The sequence below is a fragment of the Gopherus flavomarginatus genome, chromosome 5, assembly GCF_025201925.1.
Source record: "Gopherus flavomarginatus isolate rGopFla2 chromosome 5, rGopFla2.mat.asm, whole genome shotgun sequence".
In the NCBI taxonomy this organism is placed as follows: Eukaryota; Metazoa; Chordata; order Testudines; family Testudinidae; genus Gopherus; species Gopherus flavomarginatus.
In genome coordinates, this window is record NC_066621.1 from 99,299,236 (window position 1) to 99,313,050 (window position 13,815).

The 13,815-nt window shown below is 45.5% G+C and overlaps 1 protein-coding gene across 1 annotated transcript; it reads right to left on the reverse strand.

Annotated features, from left to right (window-relative positions):
- Positions 1 to 1,391: 1,391 nt before the first annotated feature.
- On the reverse strand, positions 1,392 to 12,693 carry RPUSD2 (RNA pseudouridine synthase domain containing 2). Its single transcript, XM_050954832.1, has 3 exons — positions 12,116 to 12,693; positions 10,702 to 10,998; positions 1,392 to 7,437 (listed from the first exon to the last, which is right to left on the reverse strand). The coding sequence occupies exons 1-3, from the start codon at positions 12,632 to 12,634 to the stop codon at positions 6,613 to 6,615; spliced, it is 1,641 nt and encodes a 546-aa protein (XP_050810789.1). The 5' UTR covers positions 12,635 to 12,693; the 3' UTR covers positions 1,392 to 6,612.
- Positions 12,694 to 13,815: the final 1,122 nt, after the last annotated feature.

Genomic DNA, 13,815 nt, shown 5'->3' on the forward strand with positions numbered 1-13,815 from the left:
AGGATGCATCAGGCAAGGTATTTCCAGTAGAGATAAGGAGGTATTAGTTCCATTATACAGGCACTGGTGAGACCTCATCTGGAATACTGTGTGCAGTTCTGGTCTCCCATGGTTAAGAAGGATGAATTCAAACTGGAACAGGTTCAGAGAAGGGCTAGTAGGATGATCCGAGGAATGGAAAACTTGTCTTTTGAAAGGAGAGTGAAAGAGCTTGGCTTGTTTAGCCTAACCGAAAGAAGGCTGAGGGGAGATATGATTGCTCTTTATAAATATATTAGAGGGATAAATATCAGGGAGGGAGAGGAATTATTTAAGCTTAGTACCAATGTGGATACAAGAACAAATTGATATAAACTGGACACTAGGAAGTTTGGACTTGAAATTAGATGAAGGTTTGTAACCATTAGAGGAGTGAAGTTCTGGAACAGCCTTCCAAGGGGAGTAGTACGGGCAAAAGACATATCCGGCTTCAAGACTAAGCTTGATAAGTTTACGGAGGGGATGGTATGATGAGATAGCCTAATTTTGGCAATTAATTCACCTTTGATTTTTAGCAGGTAAATATGCCCAATGACCTGTGATGGGATGTTAGATGGGATGGGATGGGATGTGAGTTCCTACAGAGAATTCTTTCCTGGTGAGTCTTGCCCACATGCTCAGGGTTTAACTGATCGCCATATTTGGGGTCGGGAAGGAATTTTCCTCCAGGGAAGATTGGCAGAGGCCTTAGAGGTTTTTCGCCTTCCTCTGCAGCATGGGGCACAGGTCACTTGCTGAAGGATTCTCTGCATCTTGAGCTCTTTAAACCATGATTTGAGGACTTCAATAACTCAGACATAGATTAGTGGTTTGTTACAGGAGTGGATGGGTGAGATTCTGTGGCCTGCATTGTGCAGGTCAGACTAGATGACCATAATGATCCCTTCTGACCTTAAGTCTATGATTCTATGAAACTGTTTACAGTACCTTTAGATGCATACTGTAATGGTAGATTTGAAGAGTTGTTAACCGTACTAAAAATCCTGATGGAAGTTAGAGAGAGAAAATAATCTCTCAGCCAATTCACAATAGCTTTATCTATGCAAACAGGCACCTTGGCAGGCTGATGAGTTAGTAAAGTAAGCAAGATATGACTACATATATCTCGGACACATTTTAGGGCTTCAGTTTCTGTTATCTTCCTGCTTCCCAGCCCTTGATGCATTTTCTGGGTCAGGTGTAGTAAAGCAAAGCTCCCAGAAGAGTGTAACAGAGCTGCCAGCAGGGACTATTGCTGTGTTACTCCTGGAGGAATTCTGTATCAAAAAATTAGAAATTATGTGCACAATATTTTAAAATTCTGCAAAATTCGGCATATTTTAGGTTAATATAGCACAATAAAATCACACCAGTTTCAATTATTTTGGTAATTTATTTCAAAATACCTGTCAGCAAGTATGTCTAACAATACAGACAACAAAAATGATTCAGGGAATGTTTTTTGACAAATAGATTCCTTATTAGGCATATTAATACAGAACTGAGTAATAATTCATTCAAACTGCAATACAGAACCATATTTTCTGCACCTCTCAAACAGCGCAAAGGCTTGAGGGAGTCAGGGGTAATGGAGAAGCTGAGGGAGAGGGAAGCAGTTGCTGGAAACGAGTCTGGGTGTGAACTTGAGAGGGTTGTTGGACATGGGTGAGAAAAGTATAGACTTTTTTTTGGGGGGGGCACAGAGGGAGGGATTGTTAGGGAGTTTCCCCCATGCAGACCCTGGCTGACCCTTAGCCTCTCCCATTCAGGCACATCTGCCCCACCCCCATGAGTCCCTGCACTCTGTCCCCCATCTCTATGTATCTCTGTGCCCCCACTCACCCATCTCCCTTCCTCCATGTAGCCCCACACCCCCTCAGCCAACCCCCTCCCCCATCCTGTTGTAGCCCTGCACCCCCTGCCCCTCATCCCCATTTGTCCCTGCACTCTTTCCCCCATCCTTATCTGTCTCTGTGCCCTCTGGTGTGTGGCCATCACTCTACAGGTCCTGGTTCATTACTGGGATTCCTATGAACTACAATAACAAAATAATAATAAATGGTGATTTGTGTGTAAAGGTAACTAGCCTCTATCTAGTCCCCAAAAAAGAACAGGAGTACTTGTGGCACCTTAGAGACTAACAAATTTATTTCAGCATAAGCTTTCGTGGGCTACAACTCACTTCTTCAGATGCATAGAATGGAACACAGAGATAGAAGGTATTTATACATACAGAGAACATGAAAAGGTGGAAGTACACATACCAACTGTAAGAGGCCAATCAATTGAGATGAGCTAAGGAGCAAGGGATGTATTTGCCTTCAGCAGCCCCCAAGTTAGAAGCTGCTGCCTGACAGCGCTTGATGCAAAGATAGCATGCTGGCCAAGTCCATTCTTTGGAATGCACCTAAAGAGTCTTATCCACATTAAGATCAGAGCCTCTAGCATTCACATCATACACACCAACATGACAATTAGCCCCCCTTGTTGTCAGTTTGGCACAGAGGGCCAGGAATGAATGAGTCACAAGAGACTGACTAGCCAGCAGCCTCTTCAGATCATTGTTAAGGCACATTAGCGAGTGGGTGAGAAGCCTGTACTGTTGTTGTCATTGCTGTACCTTTTTTTTTTTTGGGGGGGGGGGGGGCAGAAGAGAGAGAGAACTTCAATCTCAACATTCTTCACTTTCCCCAAGCATCATATCCACCTACACGAAACATGCACAGAATCACTCCGTCACCAAGGTCCCCTACCCCATGGTTTTAGCTGAGAATTCCCTCCCCCCTTTGAACCAGTTATAGAGCAGGGTTTATGGTAAACATGTTGACATCTTTAATTACACCATCTTTAATTGCCTTTGGTATGTTCACTTATCTTCATAAAAAGGAAACAGCCAGATTTGTGCAGAGTCCAATCTATCTGCATACAAATTACAATGTGTACACACACACACACACACACACACACAGTAACGTAGACAGCAGCTTTTAACTCAAATAAAACAATGAATTGCGACGCTCACAGGGAGGATGCTTGAATAATAAACCTTAACCTCCCACAGTTCAAGTTGTTTTGTGGCCAGTAATCACAGTCAGTTTCTCTATCAGCAACAGGATACATTAGATAATGTGGTGGTGCATTAAGGCCTTAATAGTAACTTAAGCATGGCCAGAAAAAAAATGAAGCTAAGACACAGCACTCAAAACATTATTTGTACTTACTCCTTCCCCAACATTTTCCACAATAGGCCGTTCACCACACAGGAACATAAATTACCTCCACACTTTAGCATTATAAGGGATTTGCTTCCTGTGGTGATCCTCTTACAGAAGAGATAGAGGAGACAGCAGAATTAAATTTGGGACTATGGTTGGCTGAAATTTGGAATTTCCAGGTCATAGGAAATTTCAACATTCAAAATTTCCCCTGAACTGGAGATTCTGAAAAATCATGTTTCCAAAACACCAAAACAGTGTTTTCAAAATGAAATATGCAGGGGGTGCTGGAACAATTTGTATAGGGCAGGTGCTGAGAGCCATTAAACTGAACTGTAAACCCTGTATATAACAGAAACCATTTCAAGGTTGGAGGTGTGGTATCACTTAGTTCCAGCACCTGTGGAAATAGCTCCCAGGTAGCTGCTTGGTGAAACTGATATAATTCATGTCAGTTTCACTACTTCCCACCACTGAATAGCAGATATCAAAGGGTCATTTTCAAGGCTACCATTCAGTCTTGAACAGCAGCTGCCAGGGATTCCATGGTCCATTAGCTCCATGGCAGCCTGGCCACATGGATGGCAAACCTAGGGCTACCAAATTCCCACACCAGCTGGCTCCCCGAGCTAATAAGAGTATAGGCATCCGGGGTGCAAGTTGACTGGGGAGTCTGGCTCAGTGGCAGACAGCCTGGAAGCCCCAACTGGAGATGGGGATCTCTGAACTTCCACGCTCCCTATGGTACTGGGAGTTCAGATCCTGAGAGCAACAGCTTGAGGCAAGGCTGCCATTCCCTCATCAGGAAGTGTGGAAACCCCAAGAGCTCCAGCTGGAGCCTTCATGGCTTTCAGGCTCAAAATTAGTTTCGTCAAAGGATGGACGGAAGGGTTTGCCCAGATTTATAAAATAGCACTTTGTTCTTTGCCATCAGCTTTATGCAATGATCCACCAAGGATTTTTAAAAAGTGTGTATATAGTTATATATTTATTTATTTAAAATGCTGTAGGGTGGCTGGTTTTTTTCATATGTGCATCACTCTCAGCAACTCTGGTCTTTCCTGGTGTTGCTAGAGGGCCTCCTCTGTTTGATGTATTTATTCAAGCAGCAGAATGATAAATTCAACACATTCTTCAACGTGCCAGTCAGCAAAGATAAACTAGAGTTAAAAAAACCCTTCTCCTCTCTTGTTATGCTAATGATCTTTCATTTTGCAGAATGGGGCAATGTGACATACTAGTTGGTAAATCATGGAGCCTCTGTACTTCCCTCCTACACTATAGCCACAGAATAATAAAGAAAGCACTTAGCATTAACACCTGTAAATTATTAGGTAAAGTAGCAGTTGTGCCATTTCTTACTTTATCACCTTTGTATTTCACATGGTCAAGATTATGAATACTGAAGAAACCCTCTTTGAAGATATGGCTCCAGTTTGGGCAAATAGAAGATTAGATGTGAATGTTCACAGTTAGCCTGTAAGCCTTATCAGGGCAGGGGCTATCTTATTATGTGTGGGCAATGCATACCACGTAAGGCTCTGGTCAAGGCCTCTAAGTGCTGCTGTAATAATCAAAGGACTATGCATGTTGATCAAACAAAGCACTGGGTAGTGAGAGAGGATTTTTGTTTGGCCAAGATCCCCACACTCTTTTTCTAGTCTAGATGCACTCTTGGCATCCTTGGAATAAGCCAATAACATTCTAGACTTCCTAAAATCAGACAAAAAAATTACCAGCAATGCACTGGCTTCCACAGGTTTGGGTTTACTGTCCACTGCAGGGCAAGTACAAAGGAGCTAGCATGCATCTACCAACATAAGTATTATTATTTAAGGTTGGGATGGAAAAATCCACTTTGCCATGGAAAATAGGAAATGTCCCGGTGAGAACATCACTGTCTTGCCCTTAAAAAAAAAAAAAAAAAAGCCACACAAGGTTAACATTTTTTTACATCCTAAAGTCTTCACACACACAAACAGATGGCGTGCTCTAATTCTTGAAATGCATCAGCTGTGGGTTAGAACTTTCAGAACAAGCTGCAGCAAAGTGAAAACTAACCTAGGTATTTTCAGTTTTACTTTTACTATTCAGAACCCTATATCTTGTTGGTATCTCTACTGCAATCAGGTGTTTCATTCTGCAGCAACTCACAAAGTCTCTGAGCAACAGCACAGGCTGGTACTGAAGCACTTCCTACTGAGGCTGGGAGCTGCAAAATGAAGGCTAGGATAGTAGAAACACCCCTGCTTAGAACAACCAAAAAGCTAAAAGAGGGTGGAGTAGAGCCATCCTTGAAACAGCAAGTCCCTGCCATCTTCCATATCAGACTTAGCTTTCTGGCTATTATGTATCTGTTAAGCTTTCTAAGCCCTGTGTGTGAGTACATGGAAGGGAGTGGTTAAGATATGTTAGAAAAGATACACACAGTACAAGATGTACAGTATAGAGCGTAATGGGGGTTAAGAAATAAGGAGAGAAACTATATGGGAGGAGGTAGAAAACAAGAGACTGGTTAAAGTATGTAGAGATTGTTTTGGATGGGAGTACCTACAGATATGGACTCTAACAGCAAATTAGACCATTTCTTTGGGCTACTGAATTTTTAGCTGGAGCAGTATGCTTGTCCAAGGAATTTTGCAAAGCTGATTTAAGGACAGACTGTGCTCCATCCTGGAACCAAAAAAAGGAAGCTGGAAACACAAAGAGGATGGAAATGTCTTATTGACAAGAACTGCACAATGCAACAGAACTCCAAATAAAATGAATGAAGATTAACCTGGCAGGAAAAGAACCAGCCTGCACAGTGCCTTGGTATGAAAAAAACTAAGAACATAACTGAAACTGATCTGGGTGTGACACCTGAAGTATTTTAGATTGACGAACATCTCACCAACTCTTACCCAGAAAGACGAGTTAGATAACTGACATACAGGAAAAGAGCCAAGATGCTGATTGTCTTAGTTGTATGCATTTAGTAAGCAACTGCATTCAATTTGCAAACAAGGATGCACCCCGAACACCGTGTGGTGAGAAGAGAAAGCAATTGTTCCAAGCTTCCCACCTTTGAGTAATATTTGTACCCATCACTGTTACTATCTTAAAGGAAAACATAGTTAAGGTGTCTTGGATTAACCATCTCTCCCTTCAGTAGGTGTCAGCAAGTTCATTGTTAGGAAAGAGTTCTCAAGACTGATCAGGAAGAACTCTTCCCACTGCCTCAAAATTCACAAGCAATCCAGGCACAACACAATAAATAATGATGGAAGATCGCAATAGCTCCAATGAGGTATTTTTACCACACACAAGTTCAGGACTTTAGCAAATACTTTCCTTCCAACACAACTAAAATGAAACACAAAAGTCTCAGTATCTATTCTTAGCTTTCATCCCAGTCCTCTAGAGCCCAGTCTGGCATCTTGGAATTGTATTCAAACTCTGCTCCCTTGTAGCGTAAGGCATGCAGGTACATCACCAGCTCCCTAGGAGATGGGTCCTGCCTTACTATTTTACACTCCTCACACAGAGGGTCCTTTTCTTCTGTTTGTCCATCCTGATTCCCACTTGAACTAGCTCCTTCAGGGTTTAGTCCATCCTGATTCCCACTTGAACTAGTGCCTTCAGGGTTTGCTTCATGTGTTTCTGGTCTGGTATCATAATTTGGCAAACAAGCCAGTATTTCAGCTTCTTTCTGATCCTTAGAGCCCTCAGTTCTGCAGGAGTCTGCGCTTATAGGTGTAATCTCAACTGTCTTAGTACAGTAATCTGAACGGTCACATTCTTCACTTCCCACAATGGGCTTAAGGTCCTCCTCTGAAATGTCCAGGATGCTCAAACTCTGTTTGGAACGATGTTCTTCCACTAAAGCCCTGAGAAGCTCCTCATCTGTTTTATTAATCTCACCACCCTTACCCTTACCAGGACCCCAGGCTTCCATATTGTAGATGGGGTCATTGACAATAGGATATCCCAGGAATTGCAAATGGACCCGGATCTGGTGGGTGCGACCCGTGAATGGAAAACACTTGACCACACTGGTCTTGCCATTGTAACTAAGCCTTTGGAAGACAGTTTTACAGGATTTGCCTTTGGGGTCCACACGACACACGCCCACTTTGTAAGAAACAACCAGGATGGGTTCCTCACAGGTCACTTCATTTTCTGGAAACTCCCCAAGCACGCGGCAGACATACTCCTTTTCCAGCTACAGAAGGAAAACAGAGCGAACATCAGAAACACATCAATCCAGACTCAATGCAAATCTCTTGAGCTCCAGCTACATTAAGCTTAATACTAACCATTCCTGCCCTCCCCTTCACTTACAGATATGTGGGGAAGTTCAGACATTTCAGTTATAGGATTGCAGATAACAGGACAAGCAAACAAGCATCTCAAGTGTACCTCATTATAAAGTGAAGTCTTCTATTTAGACCTACAGTGGCTTCTGTCCCATTCAGGTGTACTTTATTAATGGAGTTTGATAACTTCATAAATTCAACATTTCAACTAAGACCTAGGAAACTATTTTAACATCAAACCCAAATTTATGTCAAGATTTATTCTCAGATTTTTGTGCCCTTGCTGAAAATCTTAAAAGCCAGAGTGCCACAACTGGGATTGGCAGATTGCGGGTGTGACACCCTGTACCCCATGTTCAGCACTTTTATATGGTTATGATATATTTTGTACAAAGTATGACTTGTTCAGTAGATTGAGTTTTCAAATGATACCTCACAATACTGTCCTGTCAAAATTTGTGCATCAACATTGTATATGGAGTTATGAGATTTTACTATAGAATTGTTACTGAAATACACTGTAGTTCTGGGTAATGCCCGCAGACCATTTTCTCAAAGACATCATTTAGGTGCTAAAAGGCCATTACCTGCTTCATCAGAGATATACCAGAACAAGTGCTGTAAACAAGAAATTTATAATTCACCTGAAGGACAGCTGGCAGTTCACATACGCCATGGAACTGCCTGACACCATGACCCAGCAAAGACTTTTCCAGTGCAAAGGGTCAGAGTATAAAGGAGAAAAATGCCTCTATATACACCTCTCCTCTCCCATCTTTACTCATAGACGATCACTTGAAAGACACAAGGTGCATCACTAAACTAAGGAGAGCTGGGGTACTGGAACAATTTTTACAGTGGTGGTGCTGAGAGTTACCGAACCAAGCTGTTAACCCTGTATATAACGGAAACCACTTGAACATAAGAATGGCCATACTGGGTCAGACCAAAGATTCATCTAGCCCAATATCCTGTCTTTTGACAGGTGCCAATGCCAGGTGCCCCAGAGGGAACAGAATAGGTAATCATCAAGTGATCCATCTCCTGTCGCCCATTCCCAGCTTCCGGCAAAAAGAGGCTAGGGACACCATCCGTCCCCATTCTGGCTAATAGCCGTTGATGGACATATCCTCCACGAACTTATCTAGTTCTATTTAAAACCCTGTTATAGTCCTGGCCTTCACAACATCCTCTGGCAATGAGTTCTGTAGATGGACTGTGCATTGTGTGAAAAAATACTTCCTTTTGTTTGTTTTAAATCTGCTGCCTATTAATTTCATTTGGTGACCCCTAGTTCTTGTATTATGAGGAGTAAACAACACTTCCTTATTTACTTTCTCCACACCAGTCATGATTTTTATAGACTTCTATCATATCCCCTCTCAGTTGGGCTTTTCAGCTTGGAAAAAGACCAGTATTATTATTAATCTCCCCTCATATGGAAGCTCCTGAGCTAGAGTTACTATGGTGCAGTGTGCAGTTACTGGTGAGAATGTGTTTCAAGTTGGCAGGTTGTCTGTGGGCGAGGATGGCCATCACATACAGTCCCCAGCTAAAACCCCTCCAACGCATCATCAGGGATCTACAACCCATCCTGGACAATGACCCCACACTTTCACAGGCCTTGGGTGGCAGGCCAGTCTTTGCCCACAGACAACTTGCCAACCTGAAACATATTCTCACCAGTAACTGCACACCGCACGATAGTAACTCTAGCTCAGGAACCAATCCATGCAACAAACCTCGATGCCAACTCTGCCCACATATCTACATCAGCGACACCATCACAGGACCTAACCAGATCAGCCACACCATCACTGGTTCATTCACCTGCACCTCCACCAATGTAATATATGCCATCATATGCCAGCAATGTCCCTCTGCTATGTACATCGGCTAAACTGGACAGTCTCTACGGAAAAGGTTAAATGGACACAAATCAGATATTAGGAAAGGCAATATACAAAAACCTGTAGGAGAACACTTCAACCTCCCTGGCCACACTATAGCAGACCTTAAGGGGGCCATCCTGCAGCAAAAAAAACTTCAGGTCCAGACTTCAAAGAGAAACTGCTGAGCTTCAGTTCATCTGCAAATTTGACACCATCAGCTCAGGATTAAACAAAGACTGTAAATGGCTTGCCAACTACAGAACCAGTTTCTCCTCCCTTGGTTTTCACACCTCAACTGCTAGAACAAGGCCTCATCCTCCCTGATTGAACTAACCTCGTTATCTCTAGCTTGCTTGCATATATATACCTGCCCCTGGAAATTTCCACTACATGCATCTGACGAAGTGGGTATTCATCCACAAAAGCTCATGCTCCAAAACATCTGTTAGTCTATAAGGTGCCACAAGATTCTTTGCTGCTTTTAGAGAAAGATACTGTTTCATCTAAACCAGTTTGTTTAGGATGAAGTGTTTGGGAAGTCTCCACTTGAGACTAAGGCTGATGCATATTCATTACCCTTTGTAGGAATGACGGACTAATTTATGAGCTTGTACGGTCCTGTGGGCTACTGAAGGTACTCAGAGATATGCGGATGTTGCCCTGTATCTATTTATGGAGGGCACGACACATCATTCATGCACTCAGCTGATAGAGACTTTGCTTGCTGGTGGCTGTGAGTGATCAGAGCCTGGAGTGGTTTGCTGTTCACTAGCAAAGCAATGTAAAAGGCATCCCAGGCTGGAGAGCTAAGGGGCCATAGCAGTTCAGCATGCACCCTGGGTAATGTCACAACAGGCTATTGCATAGAACATTTACAGGGGAATCTGAGTCCTTCAAAACAGAAATAGGGTTTTTATTAAAACACCAATAGCCTTTCAATTACTATCTCACAAACTAGCACACTTATCTACTATACAACCTACTGAGGAACCCGAATTCTGCTCAGTGGAGCACCATATTAGCATCTTACCAAGAGCACAAGGGATGCATGTAATTTGCACCTGTCTTCATCTTAAAGAAAAAGCGCTGACCTACTGAGACCACAGGTCCTAAAATGCAATGCCCCTAGACATAAGCTGTATTTATGCATTAAAAGTTAAAGCAGCCACAGGCTGCAATGTAAACTTTGGGACTTGTGTCTGGCCAACAGCCTGTACTTGGACCAAACCTGCTTCAAGAGCTCTTGAAAGATGCACTTTGAAAATCCTCAGCTCTCACCTGTCTCTGCCGAACTTGCTCATCAATCCTTTTAGACACTTCTGCAGTCTTGGCAAATATGAGCACACCAGATGTCATGCGATCAAGCCGGTGAATAGTGTGCAACTCCTTTAGGTTATGCTCTTTGCCTAAGATGAAGATGACTGTGTTGTGTCGAAATCTGCCGCATGGGTGTACAGGTAAAGACGAGGGTTTGTCCACGACAACCACCTCGTCATTCTCTACCAAGATCTGGATAGGCTGAGTAGTGACTGGAGGCTCATGGCGATGCACTGTATTCCTCAGAAAATCATTATTCTACAAGCAAAATAGATTATTAGAATAGATATGATTTCCCCAAATATCCTTGATCAATGAGAAATAAGGGATAAATAACACACCTCCAGAATAACGTGGGACCCAACATTAAGAAACCAGCTAAAAAAATACTGGAAAATAGGAATGTATTATAATCATTAAGCATACTGGTTTATCAAATCCTATCTCAAATAATGTTCCCATGCCTAGTACTTCTTAGGAAGGGGGAAAGACTCATAATGCAAAAGGCCACTTGTGTGCAACGCAGTCTGAGGGAGATAAATTCCTTCCTGACTCCTGCAGGTGAACTGCTTATGCCTTGAAATTTTAACTAATACAGCTCCAAATACCACCATGAAGTTACATCCAGCACTTTTCATTTAAAGTCACACTTTCAGTTATACTAAAAAGCATCCCCATGCAGAGAAAGCCTTATTCTGCGCTCCTCAGATAAAGGACTTGGTTTTCCTGTAGGTTTGTACTGCATATAGCTTCGGGTCCCACCACAATACAAAACAATAATTATGTTTAAACGTGGCTGTGGCCAAAATATATTACATTATTTTCTTTTCCCATATGAATGGAAGAACAAAAAAAATCATTATGACATACTAGAGAACTAGGTTCTCTTTATGTGGGCTATTCTCCCCCCCACCCCAAGTCACCTGAAATTAGCTACACACATTTCAAAATATTGTTTTAATTAGCAGTTTTTTGGTAGTCTAGACAGAAGGCTTGCGCTCTAGCGGCTCTTCTAGAGCGGGAAACAGGACACCCCTTCCTCCACACACACAGCCAGGCTATGACCCCGCAACTGCAGGAACCGTTGTAGGGAGCCAGCGGTCCAGAGGGGAGGGCTGCTCCCTGCGGAGGCAGAGCGGCCAGCTGGGGCCATGGGCGTAGCAGGAAGGAGTGTGAGAGGTGAGGGGCCGGGTAGGTGAGAGAGGCGCTGCACGCGGGAAGGGATCTCTCTCCCTAAGGGTGGGGAGCATGTTCCTGAGATTACCAAATCGACGCCCCCCCCCCACAGCGAGACGTAAACTACGGCCGCCCGCGCCAGTGCCAAGCCGCGGTAAGGGAACCCAGCGTCTGGCGGGCGGAGGCGCTGGGGACCTGCCTTGAGCACGATGCCGAGGTCCCGCACGGGCTGCTCGTTGAGGCGCAGGCGGCCGGCGCTGGCCGCGGCCCGGTAGTAGTCGATGGGCTGGGCGCGGAACTCGGTGCTGAAGACGTGCAGCAGGCTCTTGCCCACCCAGCGGCCCTTGCAGTAGGTCTGGAAGTCGAAGTGGTAGGGCCGCACCTTGCGCAGCCCGCCCTCGAAGTAGTAGCGGGTCTCGGCGAAGTGCGTCTCGCTGAAGCTCACACCGAGGTTGCGCTTCCTCGGGGGCGGCACGTAGCGCTCGCCGCGGCCCGGCCGCTTCTCCTCCCCGGCCAGCAGCCGCCGCCTCTTGGCCGGGGGGGGCGCGTCCCCCACCCCGCTGCTCCCCAGGCCGGGCTCGTCCCCCACCCCGCTGCTCCCCGGGCCGGGCTCTTCCATGCGGCAGCCCCCGGGCGCTAGCGCGGCGAGCGACCAGCAGACTCTCGAGCCACCAAGGAGCATCCACGGATCGGCAACCCCCGCCAGCCTCGCCCACATGGCCTCGGACTGGGATACCCCGGCGCGTGACGGCCCCGGAGCCCAGCCAATCACCCCAGCCCGCTCACGGTGACGTTTAACACAAGCGCCACGAAACTCCTCCCCCCCCCGCCCGAACTAGATACCGCCCCTTTTCCATTGCCGCCCTGGCTCTTGGCCGCGGCTGTAGGCGCCGCTGGGTCGTGGTGGGAGCGTGGGAAGAGCAGGGCAGGCGCGTCTTCAGTGATTTCATGGGCGGAGTGTGTTGGGGCGGGCGGGGTGCCCATGTACGCAGGCACACACGTGCACGCTGAAGCCAGTTCCGCTGGAGCGGGAGAGGAGACCTGCTGCTGCGGTGACCTGAGCACTCTGGCACTGGCTGCTGCAGTGATGTGGCTGCGCCCATGCCTCCTTATGCTCCTGCAGCTGCCTCCCCTAGCCCCATCTCTTCCCCATCCCATACCCCCAGCCCCACGGCCACTCAGTTGTAGGGTTGCCAGTTTTGGATAGACACGATCCCAGGGGTTTCATCACACGACACGCTATAATGAAAAATTATTTTTCAATTCCTGGAGACTCCAGGGCAATCGTGGAAGCTTGGCAAGGTAACCTGTATAGGAAACAGGTGGGCACTAGAACACAGGAGGCAGCATCCAGCTGCAGAAGTAGTGACCCAGAGTAGCTGCTGCAACCTGCTTTCCACCCAGCCCCTCTGCAGATAAGGGGCCAGTAGGGATCCAGGCAGCACAGCAGGAGATGGCTAGAACTCCCCTCCCCTGCAGCTAGGCCCTCACAGAAAATCAGGCGTGGAGAGTGGCACATGACCCCCAAGCTTCTCCTCTGTTTAGGGAAGCAATGTCCCTCTCCACTCCCCTCCAAACTACGCCCATGTGTGATTTGTATCATATGCAGTAATGTGTAGCTCCCACAAACTGCTGGGATGAAGACAGCATTGGAAATCCTTTATCTAGATAATGGTACAGCATAAAATGCTACTGGGAGCTAGAGATGTAAATTTTGTTCTAGAAGTTAACCGGTTAAACAATTAAAATTATATCTGTTAACCGAGGTCCCTTCAGCTGGGCCCTTGGGTGTGTGTGTGTGGGGGGCGGGGGGGACAATACTAGGGTCCCTGCACCTGAGACAGCCAGGGCTGCTCTGGCTGATGTGCAGGGGGTTAATGGTAAAGATCGGTTAATGGT

What these genes read in the sequence shown, in the direction of transcription:
- RPUSD2 (XM_050954832.1), bottom strand. Translation starts at nt 12,634, where the DNA reads ATGTGGGCGAGGCTGGCGGGGGTTGCCGATCCGTGGATGCTCCTTGGT. An exon ending in ACCTCGGCATCGTGCTCAAG is followed by an intron (nt 10,999 to 12,115) that starts GCAGGTCCCCAG and finishes TTTTGCTTGTAG; the next exon opens with AATAATGATTTTCTGAGGAA. An exon ending in AGCAAGTTCGGCAGAGACAG is followed by an intron (nt 7,438 to 10,701) that starts GTGAGAGCTGAG and finishes TTCCTTCTGTAG; the next exon opens with CTGGAAAAGGAGTATGTCTG.